This window comes from Hermetia illucens, chromosome 4 (genome assembly GCF_905115235.1).
Source record: "Hermetia illucens chromosome 4, iHerIll2.2.curated.20191125, whole genome shotgun sequence".
Lineage (NCBI taxonomy): Eukaryota > Metazoa > Arthropoda > Insecta > Diptera > Stratiomyidae > Hermetia > Hermetia illucens.
Window position 1 is genome coordinate 65629717 of NC_051852.1, and position 19531 is coordinate 65649247.

At 37.7% G+C, this 19531-nt stretch overlaps 1 protein-coding gene across 4 annotated transcripts in view; it reads left to right on the top strand.

The window, feature by feature from the left end:
* The window catches only part of LOC119653882 (leucine-zipper-like transcriptional regulator 1 homolog), a 195560-nt gene extending 176822 nt beyond the window's left edge, over positions 1–18738 (top strand). Inside the window, exons 9-12 of one of the 4 annotated variants that reach the window (XR_005249773.1) lie at positions 13537–13712; positions 17678–17856; positions 17898–18199; positions 18260–18401. Coding sequence is in view for 2 of the 4 variants with exons in the window: in XM_038058998.1 (XP_037914926.1) it covers positions 13537–13712; positions 17678–17856; positions 17915–18199; positions 18256–18390 (775 nt within the window). In the remaining 2 variants the exon portion in view is untranslated. Of the gene's footprint in view, positions 1–13536; positions 13713–17677; positions 17857–17897; positions 18200–18255 lie in introns of all 4 variants that reach the window. The other 3 variants (XR_005249772.1, XM_038058998.1, XM_038058999.1) reach the window with 3 other exon arrangements.
* Positions 18739–19531: the final 793 nt, after the last annotated feature.

The following is a 19531-nucleotide window of genomic DNA, read 5'->3' on the forward strand; positions in this document are numbered from 1 at the left end:
AAGAAGAAAATGGTCTGAAACCAAAAATTCAAAAAAAGGGACATCAGTGGCTACCGTGTGAAACGAAATTATAATGTAATGTACAATAATAAATAACAAAATTTCTTTTCTTCAGTTTCTACATCTACCGACAATTTCGATATTCTTTCACCCTACGCCTTTTCCATTCCTCTTCTGTCTCCTACCATTGTCGAATTTCTTATCGATCAATCCTAGTTTTTTTTTCAAAAACGAAGTTTTGTTAAATTGCACTATAGAAGTGATTTCCGCTATTGGTGAAAATAAGGCGGGGAATGTATTGTCATCATATTGACATTCCCAACCGAGCCTACAGAATGTCTGATCTCGTTCTTCGCTCCTCTTAGCAGTTGAAGGATGTTCATTCTTCAATCATAACTCCTTCATTCGCAATATTCTAGAGTACGCTTCAGTAGTATGGTGCCCTTACCCTTACCTTCTTACCAAATTTCGCAACAGTTAGTCCAGCCGTTTTCGAGTAAATCAGATGTGACAGACAGACAGACATTGAATCGATTTTAATAAGGTTTTGTGTTTAAAATCCTTCTTATGTATCACTCTTCTTATATGTATAGAGCTAAATGCTATTCAGAGGAGCAGAACCTTATAGAGCCCCAATATTTGCTATTGAAGTTCATAAAAAATAATCGATTTTTTTTAAATTTGTAAAGCCCCCAAATCGTAAAAAAATGGAAAAAATTTGGTAATTGAACTAATCATGTGGATATTATCTATTGCTTTATTGACTTTTCTAAAAATCAAACAAGTGTAAACGGAATATAGCCAAGTGCTTAAGGGGGTCATCCCGTGTGTCGAGTTGGAGAAATCGATTTTTTTTTTTGCATGAATTGTATCTATATATAGTGGAGAATATGTAGGCAAAGGGATTTTCCGATATTCCGAGTCGTTCAGAAATTACAGTGTTAAACAAGAGCATCGAATTTTTTTTACCTGTTAGTTTTTTACCTGAGCCTTATAAATTCGACCACGGGCATAAATATAAAAAGATGGAAAACCAATCAATTATCTAAACTTATTTGCTGTTTGGAATAAAAAGGATAATCCAGTCTAGAGTGAGCACTGAAAGTCTCAGTTATATTTTGTTGTAAGTATTGTGCTGTTTGTGTGTTCAGTGATTTTTTTAAATGGATCGTACGAAGGGAGATCGCTTTAACGTTCAATGTCATGCTCGCACTAAGAAACGAGTATTTCATGGGAATCGATACTTATTAGAGAAGAAAAAGGACTTCGCATCGAGCCGACCCCACTTGTGAACGGGACAAAGGCTGAAGAAAAAGGACTTCGCATCAACATCAGCAAAGAAACTTTTAGCAAGCATGAACATGGATGTTTCAATTGCAAAAAGTTTTGTATATTGTATATTAGATTTTGCTGGAGTTTCCTCCGGTATTTCTGCAGTAGTGAAAAAAGAATGCGTAGGACATTTCGAGAAAAGAATGGGAACGCGGCTTAGTAATGCAAAGAAGAATCACAAAGGCAAGGGGCTAGAAAACTTTCTGATAAGGTTGTTAACAACCTCACTACATTTTTTGGGCTAGCTATTCGTCGACACGCAAATTCGATAGAAGGAATGAAGCAAGAAATTGTCCAGCAGGTGAGGACAGTTGGTGCAAATATCGCAAAGCGGAAGCTAAAGGAGAACTGGATAGTTTCCACCACGAGAAGGCACCTTTGACTGAAGAAGTTCAAACAGTCATCAAACCAATCTACGAAGATTTGTCACGAGATGATCTCTTGAACAGATGTTTAGGAGCAGACACCCAGAATAATGAGTCGTTAAATGCATTGATCTGGACTTTCGCTCCTAAACACCTTCATTCTGGGGTCAAGGCCGTAAAAATAGCCTCTTTTCTGGCTGTACTTATTTTCAATGAAGGATTCAATGGCATTCTCAAAATCCTAGTGACAATGGGATTTCAAGTTTGTGTTGACCACCGTAATGATGCGCGAATTTGGCGATCCGAACGACGATCGACTAGCCTCAATAAAAGAACCAGAGTTGAAACCAGGGAGCAACAATCGGCCTTACAAGACTCTTGTGAAGAAACGGAGGGTGCTCTTTGTAGACCAGGTATAGCAGATTAATGGTGAGTCAAAATTTTACTGCTGATAATCACATTTAAATTTTCAAATGCGTTTTTCTCGAAACTGCATCTTGAAAATCGGCTGCCACCATAGCTCAAAATCTATCCAACCAAATTCTTTGAAATTTTCACGACTTCTTTAATACATATTTCTACGGTCCGCAAACTAGGATAATTGTAATCGGTCGGGTCGTTTTTTTTTATTCGTAAAAAAACACCAAAACCCAAAAAATTAAGTTTAAAAGTCCACCAAAAATTTACCTTTTAATATTTTCAAATTATCCGAGGGGGATGACCCCCTTAAGCAGTCTTTGCTTACGGGTTAAGATGCTTAGTAGACTAAAATTAATAAAGTTCAAAGAAAAGAGAAGCAAAGTACAACGAGTCGGGAAACCGGAAGCTGGGCGCTTTAGGTATGAAAGGTTTTGTTTGCTTCTTCTGTGAGTATATTTGAGTGTAGAACTATCCCATTTGTACGTAGCCCGTTATGTATATGCATTTAGCATGTCAGATTTAATACTATGGGTTGTAAATTTACACGGTAAAGACAACTTTGAGCTACTGTAACTTTGTTAATAATAGTATAATTTCGGTCAAACTTGGGGATAATAAGCTTCATATTTATATTTTGTACTACTACCAACTTTTGTAACTCTGGGATAAACTTAAGGGGGGTTTTACTCGATTTTCCGAAAAATATGGTAATATACTATTATTAACCTAATTTGAACATCAATATAGAGAGTATTTTGAGGACTGGGCACCATATCTTCATGAATTTTTTCAAATTTTTCGGTTGGGTGGTTTCTGAGAATTAGTCCGTTGAAGAAATCATCACTTTCCACCCCTCCCACTCCCCGCCTTTCTAACAAATCTCAAAACTAAGACCGGCATCAAAAAGTGCTAATCGAGACCTTTCATTTGATATCCCATGTGACTATATTTGGTGAAAGAAATTTTTACACCCCCCCTTTTACATGTATGGGGACCCCCCCCCCCCTCCCCTCTTCTTCAACGGAATTTTAATATTTCACTCGAATGTCAACTATTCTCGTTAATTATGACGTCAGCATCTTATTTGTATGGCTTAGGATGCTGTTAATTCGCACGAAATTAATAAGTTTGAACTGCTATAACTTTGACACTAATAGTTGGATTTTCATGAAACTTGGCATGTGTATGCACGAGACCGTCCTCTATGTCGGTGCAGAATTTAGTACACCTGGGAGTTTTTTAGTTAATTTCAAAAAGTTGATAATATACTATTAGTAAATTTATTTTAGCAGATACCGGAATGGGACATCTCTCGAAGATTAGATTTTAGATAAGTGTTTTACACAAAATCTTAAAAAGGGCTGCAGATAAGTAGATTCTTCATAAATGCGACTTTAATATTTCACGCGAATGACAATTATTCCCGGTTATTATGACGTCAGCATCTTATTTGCATGGCTTTGGAAGCAGTTAATTCGCAGGAAAGTGCTAAGTTTGAACTGCTATAACTTTAGCGCTAATAACCAGATTTCCATGAAATTTAGCACGTATATAGGAAACCCTCTATGCTGGTGCAAAATTCAGAAGTTCTAGGATGAATTTAAGGGGGATTTTACAGTAAATTTCTAAAAGTTAGTAATATACTATTAGTAAGTTTATTTGAGCAGATATCGGAATGGGACATATTTTGAGGCCTAGATTTCATCTAAGCGCACCACTCTGATTTTTTTCGGATTTTTAGGTTGGGTAGTTCCCGAAAATGAGTCCTGTCTCACTTTAAGTGCGTACATTTTGACTCCTTACTCACGCACTTTGCAATAAACGCCAAAACTAATATCAGTTTCGAAAAGTACAAATTGAGACCTTTCATTTGATACGCGACACGACTATACCCGGTGAAAAAATTGTTTGAATCCCCCCTTTATATATACGGGGAGCCCCCCTTTAAACTATACCTAAATTTATGCCACTCGCTGTATGCATGGGATTTTAAAGTTCCCATCTGTCCACCAAATTTCGTTCGGATCGGTTTAGCCGTTTTGGAGAAAAGTGCGTGTGACAGACATACAAACAGGCAGGCAGACAGACAGACATTAAATCGATTTTATTAAGGTTTTGTTTTACGCAAAACCTTAAAAAAGAGCGCTAGGTCAATCTTGGGTCATTGCCCAGTTCGTAAATAGTTTCCCATGCAATGTTACACGTGAATTTGAGCTGATTATGTTCAGTTTTGTCTGGAATTCCCGAAATACATTTTCCCGCGAGTTCATTACCATCCTCGTTTACAAAATCAAACCTAATACCTTGCATGCAAATTACTTCGGATTGATATTGTAGTTTAAATATAGATGTCGCTAAATAGATTACAGACTAGATTGTATTTCTTATCCCAAAGATGGTCTAATCCATTAGGTGATCCCAAGTAGTCTTCTTCATATCGGGACGTAGTTGGGCTTCTTGATGTTGGGTCTCCTCGATGAAGTTGTCGTCTCATTCCAGAATTGCCTTTGATGGTACGTACACAACTGTCGCATTGATTGTGTCAAGTCGTTCTATGACGACGGGTTTCATGTAGGTGTACTGAACCACGACGTTGTCGAGGACGGTGGGAGTTGCTTGCAGAATAACTGTTGTCCATTTTCAAACAGTTCGTACTCAGCAACGTGATGCCTCTATAATTGCTGCGCTGTGTGATATTTCCCTTTTTATGTATAAGGCAGATAATGTCTCCTTCCCAGTCGTCAGGCATTGATTCGCTGTCAAGATGTGGCTTGAGCACAAGTTGATGAACCACTTGATGTAATTGGTCGTCTCCATATTTAACCAATTCAGCTGTAATTCCATCGCCTCCTGGGGACTTTTTTTATTTATTTAAATTTTTAAGCCGATGAATTGAATTATGATTGGTAAGCCGGTACTTGGTGGTGGCAGTATTTGTCTGTCTTCTTCAGTTCCAACTTGCCGATGTTCTAGTTGTTCAGTAGTTCATCAAAGTACTCAACCCATCGCTTTAATATGCCCATTCTGTCGGAAATCAGATTTCCCTCTTTGTCTCGGCAGGATGAACATCGAAGTGTGTACGGCTTCATCCTTCTGATTTGTTGCTCCCTGTACTTTTCGAGTTCACAGACCTGTTGGTTCTCCCAGGCTTCCTTTTTCCGCCTGTGATGTCGCTTCTCCGCTCGACGCTAGCTCCGCTCGTTGCTAGCTTATATTCATCGTCAAACCAACCGTTCCGACTCTTTTTGCGGCTGAGGCCAAGTATGATTGTGGCCGTATTTATGATAACGCTCTTCAGGTGATTGTGAAGATCATTTGTTGATACTTCATCTCCGGGATCTCTATTCATTTCTCATATGACCGAAGTTTAAATATTCTTCCATGAATGTACTGACATCTCAAGGATTCGTTGTTGGTCAGCCGTGTTTCCAATTGTGCAAATCAGATATGCGCCTTCTGAACAGAATTGTATAAGGCTGTCCTGGGCTCAAGGGAATAAGTTAGTAATATTTGGTAATACTAGAGTTGGTATATTGATTGTGGAGTGGTCGGTTTTCGCTTTTATTGTCAACTCCACACTGCTGGATTTGTTCCTACTTCGCATATTTGAACCTTTGCATATCGCCTTCGTAATCCGAATAATCTATCAAAGCTCTTAACGTTACCAAATCGCCCGAAAGGGTTTGTACCCTGACTCGAGCGGTTGATACTAGTATCTGAGGCTGGGTTCCATCCTCCGTTAACAATGGTTGGGTGCTTGGGACGAATGGCTTGGCGTCAGCTGCCAACTTTATTGAATCGCTCGTGATTCCACCACGACACCTGCCGCTCGATGCGCACTGATTAATGCCATGTCCTTTATTCAAACAGTTGTAGCATAGGTTTTGATTCTTCGATAGGTTTCTCCCTTGCTGCGTATCCATTTCCTTTAATTTACCTCAGTGAGCCAAATAGTGTTCTTTTCCACAAATGCTGCGTGTTGTTGATTTCGTCAATGTTAACATTTCCGAGGTATGTGCAATTTCTCTAATGTCCTGAACCGACTCGTCAGGAACTCCATAAAAGCCTTTAAGCTGGCTAAGTCTGCGATTGCTTCCAAAGATGTTTCCTACATTGGTCGAGTTTATGCGTCCGGATGGCTCAAATGGTTAGAGCGCTGGGCTGTCGTAGCGAAAGGTCGCGGTTCAAATCTCACTGGTGGCAAAGCGATTTGATATCGTGACTGGATGTCGGATACCAGCCGACTTAGCTGCGAATGAGTGCCTGAGTCAAATCAGGGTAATAATCTCTGGCGAACGCAGTGCTGACCACATTGCTTCCTAGAGTGTACTGTAGTGTACCGTTACGGTCTTGAATGAAGTGCTCTAATACATTTCAAGACCCTGATCCAATGTAGATTGTTGCACCAACTATTATTATTATATCCGAGTTATCACAATCTCGGCTTATTGCCGGATTTCACCTAATACTAGCACTAACGTTGAGGTGTTCTTTCAAGAAGTTTCTAGACAGTCTGCTCAGACTGCTAATGTTGTCCTGCTATGTGAGGATTTCTGCCTTCGTCATCTCGACAAGATACTGATATTCACAGATGTTACTTGTAGTTAGTTCTGCTTTTCTCAACGCCGGAAGCTTGTACCTCGTTTGCACCAAATTGGAATTATTCTCAATTTAATTGGTGGAAAACTTGAGTTCAAGAATTCCGGCAAAAAAAGAATTTGTCTACAAGTGAATTCGTCTCGATTACTGATTGCTCAGTTAGTAAATAATTTCCCATGCAATGTATTTATGCTACACGTGAATTTGACCTGATTATGTTCAGTTTTGTCTGGAATTCCTGAAATACATTTTCCCGCGAGTTCATTACCATCGCTGTTTACAAAATCAAGCCTAATACCTTGCATGCAAATTACTGCGGGTTAACATTATATTCTAGATATAGTGTTATTAAATAGATTACAATTAGTTGTATTTCTTATCCTAAAGACTTATTCTATTCTAAACTGTTTTGTACAATAAATATGTTGTCATTAAAAACCACTGACATTAATTTAAACAAGTATTTCATATAAAAGGTCATTCATTTGGGCATTTATTTTAGAGTAGGGGTTTTCTGACAAATCACGCGTAGCACGTGTCTAACTGTTATGTCACTTTTATTCAGTATTGCTTGGCAAATTATCATGAAAGACTGGCGTTGCAACAACGTCTCCAAATTTTTCAGCTGTAGTACAAAAATCAGCGTTCAATTAAAAGTGTAACTCCAAGAGTTTCAAGAGCGTCATTACATCTGCAGAATACAATTTTTTATTTGATTTCACGTTTTTGCTCGGTAAATTGGTCGCACAGATCTTACAAAATCATTCCTTTGGATAATTTTCTCTAGTGATATGTGAAGCCTCTGGTCTTGAGTGATAAGCCAGCTTCCATTATTTCTTTGGAAGTCAGCATTACTTGTGTTATTCGTGAGATACCAAGTGCTATGCTCGAACGCAGGTTAAATATCCGCTTGGGTCGCCAAGCTTATCTTCCATTCACAGTTAATTCCCATGAGAATTATTAAGCCAAACATTGTAAACATGAATCATTTTAATAGAATCATAAACATTATCGAATTTAACAGCATAACAATATTGCAGGTGCATCTGCATAACAGATGCACAAAACAATAGATCATGGGAAAAGTAAACAATAGAGCGAGCATCGTAGGTGTTAAGATAGCATTAAGTATTAGAAATAGCGAGTCTAGCTGGAACTGTACTAGTATTAGGATCATAAAGATCAATAAAATATATTTTTTTAATAACCTCCAGTGTTATTAATTTTAGTGGCGCAGTCGGTAGGATCCATGCATCGAGCAGGATCCAGTGATACGCGAAGTTACGGGCTTTAAATTCGTTCCAGAACCGGCGCAATTTTTTAGAAACAAAGTTATTTTAACTAAAAAAAAAATCGAGCGTCGCGATTCGTTTAAGCAATTAAAAAAAAAAAAAATATATTAACTAAAATAAATACAAAGCTAGGAGGCGGAGTAACAAGCATAAATCCGTCTTAAAACACATTCTGTGGCTGGTTTGGAATCCTAGCAATAAAATAAAAAAGAAAACAAAAAAATCTAATATAAAAGTGCAGGGAAATAGACTCACCTCAAAACTCAACGTAGAGACAGACTAGCTATTTACCATCGACGCATCCTCCAAGCCGAAATGGATAACGTATTAGCGCAACGATTGACAGCAGCTTTGGAGAATTTAGCTAATCTGCAACGGCCAAATCGATCAGAAACAATAATAAAACAAATTGCCTACATAAAAGAGTTTTCGGGAGACAGGAAGCAGCTAACGCTGTTTTTAACAACCGTTGGTGGTCATCTTAGTGCTATCGATGAGGAATCACGGGAAGAAGCCTGGCAGGCAATTTATAACATAAAAATTACAGGAGCGGCAAAGGAACTTTTGTTAAATAATCGTCCGGAAAATTGGGAGTCGGCTAGAAATTTACTCAAACAACATTTTCGACCATCTACGAACTATAAGAGGGATTTATTAGGGAAGTCGTATGACTTTTTAATCGGAATGGACATATTATCCAAAATTGTGAAAATCTTCGATTTTGAGAATAAATGTCTCATCCTAAATAATGATAGTAAAATATCTATAGATTCTTCAGAAAATGAAGAAAATCTCAAGTGCTTTGAACTTAATGCCGAACAAGGGGAAGTTGACTTAAGTCATTTAAATAAAGAAGAAAAAAGTGAAATGGAAAAATTATTGAAGGAATTTAGTGGGTTAATTTACAAGGAAGGGGATCCTTTAACTAACACCGACACAATTATGCACGAAATAAAAACAAAAACGGATTAGTCAATCCATTCGAGGCTATACCGCCTTCCTCCAAAACACGAGGAGGAAGTCCGCCGGCAAGTGAGGGAGTTTGAGAAACTGGGGATAATTCGGAAATCACACAGCCGATATGCCTCACTTATTGTAATCGTACCAAAAAAATTAGATAAATCAGGTAAACAAAAATTTCGCATGTGCGTAGATTACAGGGCGTTAAACGAAATCACAGAGGATGATCAATTCCCTCTACCTAACATAGAGAGTCTATTAGATAAGCTCGGACGAGCACAATATTTTTCAGCCGTGGACTTGGTTCATGGATATCATCAAACAAAAGTACATCCGAGGGATATCCACAAAACTGTCTTCGTTACACCCGACGGCCTATACGAATTCCTTAGAATGCCCTTTGGGCTAAAGAATGCCCCAAGGACCTTCCAACGATTTATGAACTATATACTTCGAGACTGCGTAGGCGTAATCTGCATCGTCTACTTAGACGATATTCTCATATTCTCCACTAGCCTAAAAGAGCATATTAAGGCATTAAGAAAAATATTCCAAATTTTATCTGACCATAATTTAAAAATTCGTTTTGACAAATGTTCTTTCATGCAAAAACACATCGAATTTCTTGGACATATCCTTACAGCTGAGGGTATGCAGCCTAACCCAAATAACGTAAAGTGTATACAAGAGTATCCACTACCGTCAACAATTAAACAGTTAAGGGGATTTTTAGGTGCTACAGGCTATTATAAAAAATTTGTAAAAGACTATGCAAAAATGGCACACCCGATGATCAAATACCTGACAAAGGACAAAAAAATTAATGTTAGAGATCCAGAATATATTCAAGCATTCAAACAACTAAAATTAGTCTTGACTAAACAACCGATTTTAAAATTTCCCGAGTTCGATAAACCTTTTACACTCACTACCGACGCGAGCAATTATGCGATAGGGGCCGTGGTAACACAGAATAAACAACCTGTGTGTTATGCCTCTCGATCGCTAAATGATCATGAGAAAAATTACTCTGTTACCGATAAAGAATTTTTAGCAGTTGTCTGGGCTATAACATATTTCCGTCCCTACTTGTGGGGTAATCGATTCAAACTTATAACAGACCACTTACCAGTAAAGTATATGACAAAGAAGTATAAAGGGAAAGAATTTAGTCAACGTAATCAACGGTGGTTACTGAAACTACAAGAGTATCAGTTTGATATAGAGTATATCAAAGGTAAGGAAAACAAGGTTGCAGACTTCTTGAGTCGCATTCCAGAAGCCACTAATCAAAAAGAAAATTCCACTGATAACCAATCGATCAATGATTTGTCAGATAACGCTACAGTTCATTCACAAGATGAATAACAGTTGGATCACATTCCTATTAAAGAGACCATAGTAAATAAGTATAAAACGCAGTTAATACTAACATATGACGTAGATCAGGAAATAGAAATATTGCATAACCGTAGAATAATATATATTGATATGACTAGGGATAGGGACCATTGGGTTGACCTTTTAAGAAGGTATATTCGACCAGGTATAACAGGAATCTACACCGAACTTTCATACCATCAGTTTAATAAAATTCAGCAAGTATTAATTGAACTATTTGGACACGATAGGAACATAAAATTTATCAAAGCTACAATGAGAGCTAGAGAAATCAAACAGACAGCAGACTCACTAAAAGACAACATTAGCAGGCTAAGGATAGAACACGATACATTGATAAGTAGGGAACTGGCGAACATATACGCAAAAATTAGTGCTATTGAACCTCATCCCAATCAAAGGATGAAACGAGGGTTATTTAATGCGGTAGGCACCGTTTACAAATGGCTTTTTGGAACCATGAATGATGACGATAGACAGGAAATAGCAGAACATATCCAGCTAATAGAAGAGAATTCTGAAAACGCAATTCAAAGCCTTAATAAAGAAATTGAACTCAATTCTTATTTTAATAACTCGATTAAATACCTTAAAAATTTGATAGAGTCAGACCGAAACGCAATTAGTAAAACCTTTCAACAACTCACAGAAAACGAAAAATTATTAGTAAAAAACCAACTGAAAACAGACCAAATTTTAAAACTCCGAATTTTGGAAGAGAAGCTAAATCAGATTATTGACAACATAGCAATGATGAAACATGGATTGATTCACCCTAGTATGCTAACAGCAACCGAAATTTTGACGACTAAACTGGACTTTTATAAACTCAAAAACGTACGAACCGGACTACTGAAGTATAAGGAAAACACAATAATTTTGGCCCTTAAAATTCCAAATTCTTACAAAATTGAAGAGTACAAATTAATTACATCGTTACCCACTACGAATAATTTACAAGCAATGTTAGAAGATCAGTATTTTATAGAAATAAATGGAACAAAATATGTTTATGATGAAAACTAGAATTATGAAAGGGAGTTGAAACCTTTGAGTAATTGTATTACAAGAAATAATTGCGTACTTGTAGAAAATGCTGGAACAGAAATTGTGAAGGTTGATGATAACACTATAATCTGTAAGAATCTTAAACAAACTAATATTGTCAATTATTGTGACGACAGAGACATACACCTAAATGGTAACTATTTAATCATCATCAATAACTGTACAATCCAGATACTAAATCAAACCTTTGGTAACACAAATGTAAAATTTATTGACAGGTTCTTTTATAATGAAAATACGGATTATAATTTCACCAAAAACATTGATTTCAAAGAGATAGTTTTAGAAAATAAGAGAAACTTGGAACATATCAATATTTTAAAATTTCATAAAAATATAAATTCCCTATCTGGTTCAATTGTAATTGCATTTCTGTTAATAATGTTTATCATAATACTTACCCTATATCATGGACACAAAAAATTGAAAATTGTTGTAAAAAACTCGCAATCCAGTAAAATAACAGATGCACAAAACAATAGATCATGGGAAAAGTAAACAATAGAGCGAGCATCGTAGGTGTTAAGATAGCATTAAGTATTAGAAATAGCGAGTCTAGCTGGAACTGTACTAGTATTAGGATCATAAAGATCAATAAAATATATTTTTTTAATAACCTCCAGTGTTATTAATTTTAGTCGCATAGCAGAAAATTAGGCTTTCAGGGTGGATTATTTAAAGTGTATTCGCGGTCAAAAAAGTAAATGCCTTCTTTCCAATTGCAATTACATTTTCACCACCATTCATGTTATATATTTGAATTTAAAACAAGTCAACCGGAAGGTAGCACTTCAAAGGTTTTCTTGATTTTTTATGTAAGAATATTTGGGTACACGATGAGTTGATTTATATTAGCTCATAGTGTGTGTACGTTGAATATACTCGATATTCAATTTGATGCGATACTGACATTTTATCTTTTAGGTAGTAGTAATTTGAGGAAGAGTCAAGTTTAAGGGGGTCATCCCGTGTGTCGGATCCGCGGAATCGAATTTTTTTTTTGGCATCAATTGTATCTAGATATAGTGTAGAATAGATGGGCAATGTGATTTTCTGATATTCGGAGTCGTTCAGAAATTATAGTGTTAAACTCGTAATAAGTCACATGCCAGATTTATGTCGATCGCCGTCATGTAGCGCGTATTTATCGGTCCGAACGACGTTCGAATGACTTCGCTAAAAGGATTAGAATTGAAGCCAAGGCTGTACATGTGTTCCTTGGCGAAACGTAAGGTTTATAGACTAGGTATAGCAGATAAATGGTCAGTTAAGATTTTATGGCTAAAAACCATATCTTACTTTGCGTTTTTCTCGCAACCGCATATTGAAAATCTGCTACGACCGTAGCTTAAAATCTATCCAATGAAATTCTTTGAAATTTTCACGACTTATTCAGAACATATTTCTACGGTCCGCAAACTAGGATAATTGCGATTCATTCAGTAATTTTTTTTCATTAAAAAAGTCTGGAAAAACACAAAAATTCCCAAAAAAAAGTTTAACAAGACACCAAAAATTCAGCTTTTTATATTTTTTAATAATCCTAGTTTACGGACTGTAGTTGTATGGTTTCTAGGAACGGGCCCTTAAAATAACTGACCATTTTCGGGCCCCCCGCACTGCTCCCTTTTCCAATGTCCACAGCCAAAGTAATACCTGCTTCGAAAAGTACTCCTCGAGACCTTTCATTTGATACCCAACATATATTCGGTGAAAAAAAAAATCTTTTAGGTGTATGGTTAAGTTCAACGTGAAGCAATGTAATTTAGCGCATGGGTTCCCAATTTCAACCTCTCTACGCAATTTCCTATCAATACGGGAAATCGTTTCTGAGAAAAGTGCATGCGAAAGACAGATAGTAAGCCGATTGTAATATGGTTTTGTTTTGATCAAAACCTTAAAAAAGGTCTCAATGAATCGGAATAATTTAGGCAGTTTTATTGTCAATGGTAACGGCATATTGATGATTGCGAGAATACCTTCTATATATTGAAGCTTCAATGACAATTATTTTCAATTGAAATTGAAATGAATAAATTTATCTACTCGTGGCATATTTTGATCACTAATAGTTTGCAAATAATTTTTTTTTGTTGCAGGATACAAATAATAAAAGACTATTGCATGGCGTTCATAGTAAAAGATGACAATTTTAGTGATGTTGTAATGTCAAGTGAATTTGGTGATCTTGATAAACCTTTGTTGGTTGAAATAATTCGAAAAAAATTAAACCCCGGGAAGCTACAAATAGAGACAAACTATGATAAAAATATTGGTGAGTTTTCGGAGAAATTTTTAAGGGGGTTTCCCTATGTGACAGTTTCCAGAAATTGATTTTTTTCGCATATATTTTCAAAGTAGGATACGTTGGGAGTATACTGTAGAAGTGTTAGACCGAAATTCTAAATATTTACAGAGTTACAGAAAATAGAGGAGCGCACGCTACGGTGGCATGAATCCATTGCATTTCAAATGGTGGGAAGCACAACTAAAATTCTGTTCAACTTAGTGGACTGAAATTTTGACTCATTATTCTACATATTACTAGTTCTAGTCTGAGCCACAATTGCCCATTCTCGTTAATAATTTCTTAGTTTTAATTCCGGATATTCAATGAGAAATTGACCCGATTTTTGAATATTTGCTTTACAACTCGGCCTAAAATGGCCGAGAATAATAAAACGTTTAATTTTTAGGTGCCAAATTACTACAAATTGAGATATGCTTCCTAACAATTTAGAGGAGCCCACTTTGACTGCAAAAATCAAATATAAACGGTTATCAAATTCGTTAACTAAACATTTTATATTACCTCAATAATAATATAATAGAAATCACCGCAATGGGCCCCACTTAGAACGAGAGATTGCTTATAATAGGTAAAGTGTTTGGTCTCGACACGAGCAGATTTTTTTTGTACGTTCAAGTGTACATTTACAGTGAGTACAACGAGATATCGCTTACAACGAACATAAAAGCAAGGAAAATCTACGCTGCGAGCAGATTTTTGGGAGCGTTTGCCTTTTCTGACGTAATTTTATAATGAAATGATTTTTTTTCTAGCTTATTCGATGAATAGGTAAGAGGTTATATGCGAGGTTAGAGGATTCCGTATTGTGAAAGCTCTCAACCATGTCACGTCGTCAGTTTAGTTTGGACGAGAAAATTGGAATTATTGGGAGGTTGGATAGGAATCAAACAGTACGATTGCAAAAGCATTCGAGACGACTTGTAACCGTTGGGATTTCGATAATATGGAAGAATCGTGCCATATTGAAAACATCTGTTGAAACCGAACCACTCTATGGCAAGAGACTACTCAAAGCGCAATAGAAGGATTTTGAAGAAGCTTCACTTGTTTGGTTCAAACAACAACGCTCAGTTGATGTGCCTAGCAGGGGCCCTATTTTACAGACTAAAGCTGATCAACTTGCCGAATAAATGAAAATAGAGAATTTCAAATGCTCTGTATCATATAATCAATGCTTCCACCAACGACACAACATTCGATTCGGCAAAATTTCAGCTGAGTCATCACCAGTTTATACTGAAGTGTGTCCTATTTGGCCTGCTGCATCTGGCCATCTCTACGAGCAGGTTACACTGACGATAAAATTTATAGCGCTGAAGAAGGATAGACTTTTGTTAAGTTACCCCAGATAAAACTTTGGGTTTTAAGGCGGAAAACTATCTAAAAAAAGAATTACGGTTCTTATGGTGGCAAACAAGACGGGAACAGATAAAAGAAAGCTCCTTGTTATTGGAAAATTAAAAAGTTCATGATCCTTTAAAGAAATTACTACATCACTTCCTGCTTTTTAGCAGCTTTAGGACTATCCTCAGAATCTGGTTTATGAGAGTCCTCGAAAAATTTGCTAACGGCGGCTTAACTCGCGGCTTGTATTGCGCAAAGGTAGGTATGGTCGATCTCAGTACAGAAGATAGTGCGTCTTCGAATATTTAATAAATTGGAAGTGCGCTATATAAATTGGGAACCCCGACCCTGAACGGTGCTCATAAGGAGTTGCCCAATTATCCCAGCCGTTTGGAAGCCACTGAGCCAAGAACACTTTCAGCCGGTTAAGAAATCGATTTCTAGATTTATGCAGATTGTTGTAACCAAAAAAGATAAGGAATAATCTCCCACCCAATCAATAAAACAAGTTAGGCGCAAAGTTGTTTTTTGAAAGACAAAGTTGGGCAGCCTTTGACCTCTGGCGCTTCGTGGTTTTCTCCTCCTAGTATGGAGATTGGGGTTCGAGTGGTTCCGCTTCTGACGGAGCTCAACTTAGGCGCCCCGGGGCAGCTGCTGCGTGAGATAAAGCATTTGGGCGGGGACAAGGCCGGTTTTAAGCTTCTGAAGTCGTCGTGGTTGCAGCGGCTACCCTCCGGGAGTCGCAGACCATCTTAGCCTGAACAGACTATGGGTCTTTGGAAGTGTTAGCCAACACCGCTGAAAATATCCTCGACGTGCATGCGTACCCCGTGATCAGTGAAGTGTGGCGGGAGGCCACGGGCCAAATTACCGAGCTTCAGCAGACGGTGGCCACTTTTGCGGCTACCATTTCCAAACTAGCGGCAACAGTTGGGACTTTGCATTTGGGAGCTACTTCCCGAACTCGTTCGCAGTCCGCGATGAAGAAGTAGTCGACATTCATATTCGCGCGTTCCTTCAAAAATACAGCAACATAACCACCGAAAGCTAAACATAATGTACAATGCCACATTCGGACTAATAGCTCCCTATTTTCTCGAAGGTGCATCCATTATTAACCCAAAAGCTCACTGTTGCTAAGAAAGAACTTGATATACTTTTAAAGCAAGGTATTTGCAGACCATCTAATAGCTGCTGTTCTTCTCCACTACACATGGTCCCAAAGTCCAGCGGCGGCCACTCATCCATGATTTTGGCCACAACCTCGCTAACTGCTGTGTTTTCACGGCCTTGGACTTAATCAAGGCGTACCGTCACATCCCTGAAGCTCCAGAAGACATTTCGAAAACGATAATATGTACATCCTTCGGACTCTTCGAGTTCACACGGATGCCTTTTGGTCTGTTCAATGCGGCGCAAACTTTTGAGAGGTTCATCCACTTCTTCCTGCGAAACCTTAACGTGTTTTGGTCGCCTATTCTTTTGAGTCTGAGTATTTAGAACATCTCGAGTGCATTTTTCAACGTTTCATTGAGGCCGGTCCTATACTTAACGTATACTTAAGGTGAAGTTGAAGCCACACGATTTCCCCTGAGGGAATCCAACCGGATCCAGACAAAGTTCAGGCCATCGCAGACTTCCCACAACTTAAAATTGCCAAGGATCTGCAAGGTTTTTGGGCATGTTAAACTTCTATCGTAGTTTTTTACCCAAAGACTCACACATGATCGCGTGGTCTACAGAGGCCATCCAGTCATTTGAGGTAGCCAAACGACGCTACAATCCTGGCAGTTCCTCAACCAGATGCACCCCTAATCGTATTCGTCGATGCTTCAGACACGCAATAGGTGCTGCCCTTCATGAAAAGGTGAAGCAAAGCTAGCAGCTATTGAGTTTTTTTCCAAAAAATTGAATACAGCTCAACAGAACTATAGCACCTACAATCGTGAGCTATTAGCTGCGTACATGGCAATCAAATATGTACTTCCGATATTCCCTAGAAGGTAAGCCGTTCTCAGGGTTCACGGATCACAGCCTCTTACGTTCGCTTTTAAACAGAAACCCAACAAAGCATCCCCTCACCAACTTCAGCACTTGAACTTCATAAGCCAATATATTTTGGACATCCAGCACGGGTCCTACAAGGACAGTGTAGTTGCAGACGTTTTGTCACGCATTTCAGAAGTCGAAATCCCTGCCACGGTCGATTTTTCGGCAACTGCCGAGATACCGAAGGATGACACAGTGCTTCAGAGTGTCAGTGACAACCCTAAATACAAATTTCCGGAGTTTCCTCTTCTCGGCTCAACCTCCGCATGACCTTTGAAAAGGTAGCTAGGCCATACATTCCCGCCACTTTTCGCAACGAAGTATTCCATGCAGTACACCGATTCTTGCCGCTCCCTAGTTCTCGTTGTAATCGATTTATGTAATTTGTATATAAAAATATTGAAACGATAACGATTTTTTAGTTGCAAAAAAAAATTAAAGGATTATAATTTCGAGCGTCACATAGAAGAGCCCCCTATAGTATAAATATGAGTAGGCACTGAAATTATTAAATAATCAATATCTACCTAAATCAGGTTCAACTCTAGAAGCCGATATGGCCGTTTTTCTTGAATCAATGGGGAAAGATTTCTGCGACATTAACCTTGTGCTAGATGGACACAAAATTCCAGCACATAAATCGATATTGTCAGCACGCTGCTCATATTTCCAGGCGATGTTTCGATCATTTATGCCCCCGGATAATATAGTTAATGTAAATAATAAATCAATGGTGTATATTTCATTCTTTTGTAGAATTGTTTTCCTTTTAGATACAAATTGGTGACGTTTCTCCCTCTTTGGAAGCCTTCAATTCTCTTCTACGCTATATTTACTACGGAGAGACTAAACTGCCGCCGCAAGATGCATTATATCTATTCCAGGCTCCATCATTTTATGGATTATCAAACAATCGTTTACAATCTTTTTGTAAATACTCTCTAGAACATAATATAACATATGAAAATGTACTACAAACGCTTGAAGCTGCGGATATAACAAAAGTGTATGATATCAAAGAACATGCTTTGAAACTTATAGTCAAAGAGTTTTCAACGGTGCTATTTTTTAATATTTAATGTTTACAATTTTATATAAATATTTTATTTTCTAGGTAGCACGTTTACCCAAAATGTCCACTCTTAGCCGAGAACTCTTGTTAGAAATTATTCAAGCTGTCGCCGACGCCCATGGAGAAGTTCTTATGTCAAATGACTTATCTTCAATCAGTATAAATACCGAGCTTTGAAAGTTGATATTATTGCAACCAGCGTTTAGTGTATTACTATCTTGGCTGAACACAAATAATTTTCGTTTGTAGTTTACAGCAAGGTAAATTCCATTGGAAGGGTTAAGTCAAATTCCATAAGAGTATGTGATAAATTTTGTGAAAGATTGTTTACCAGCTCAGAAGCAAGTTGATTAATTAATGAATAATTCATCAATTCCTCCTAACGATAGTCATCGATTTATGAGTAGTAGTTATTATTTGGGTTGAATCGGCACTAAAATAATAATTTATAATTTATATAATTACAATGTATGTCGCACGTGTAAAATGCTACTCGATTTTCAAATAAAAATGAGGTTGCGTAATCGATAAGTTATCTTATTTGCAAAACCCAGTGAAGCCTGGAAACGACTAAACCAAGGAGCACCCGAATGCGAAATTGCGTGTTACGATAACGTACTTTTTTGAAAAGTGTGTGGCATTATCCGAAATTCATAATAATAACATAAGCTTTAATTAGAGTTACAGCTAAGGATGGGTGATCTATTTTTTATATTAATCTAGTGTACAGAGCGTTCCAAAACTTCCGGGTAAGCTGTATCCTGGGCGATCTGTCATACATGTCTAAGCAAGAAATATCAAGTATTTTTTTTAATTTCTTAACCCTTTAGTTGCCGCAGACAATTTAATTTCTGAAATAATCCCAATACTATCCAATTGCAATTATTTCAAAAACTACGATAGCTGGTATTGAAAGAAATGCTACATTATACAAACATGATGATCGGATTGAGTCACAAGCCTCGGAGAAATGCTAGGGCGTCCACCTCAGTCGACGCGGCAGGACGTGCCCCGGTCCTGTCGAGAAATGGGCAAGGGTTCTTGACGCATGGACGGCGTCAGGACGTAAGCAAGTTAGTCCGCACACAACGTACAAAAGAAATACGTGTCTGCACGCTAAATGTTGGTACCCCAACTGGAAAGACCGAGGGAGCGCGGAAGAGCCCTTCGGAAAAGGACCATTGATATCTACGCTCTGCAAAAAACCCGATGGGCTGGTGCCAAAAGCGGCGACATTGAACGCGAACGCGGTAAAAATGGCTACAAACTTCTCTATTTTGGTAACCCACACACTCAATATGATGTTGGCATTGCCATT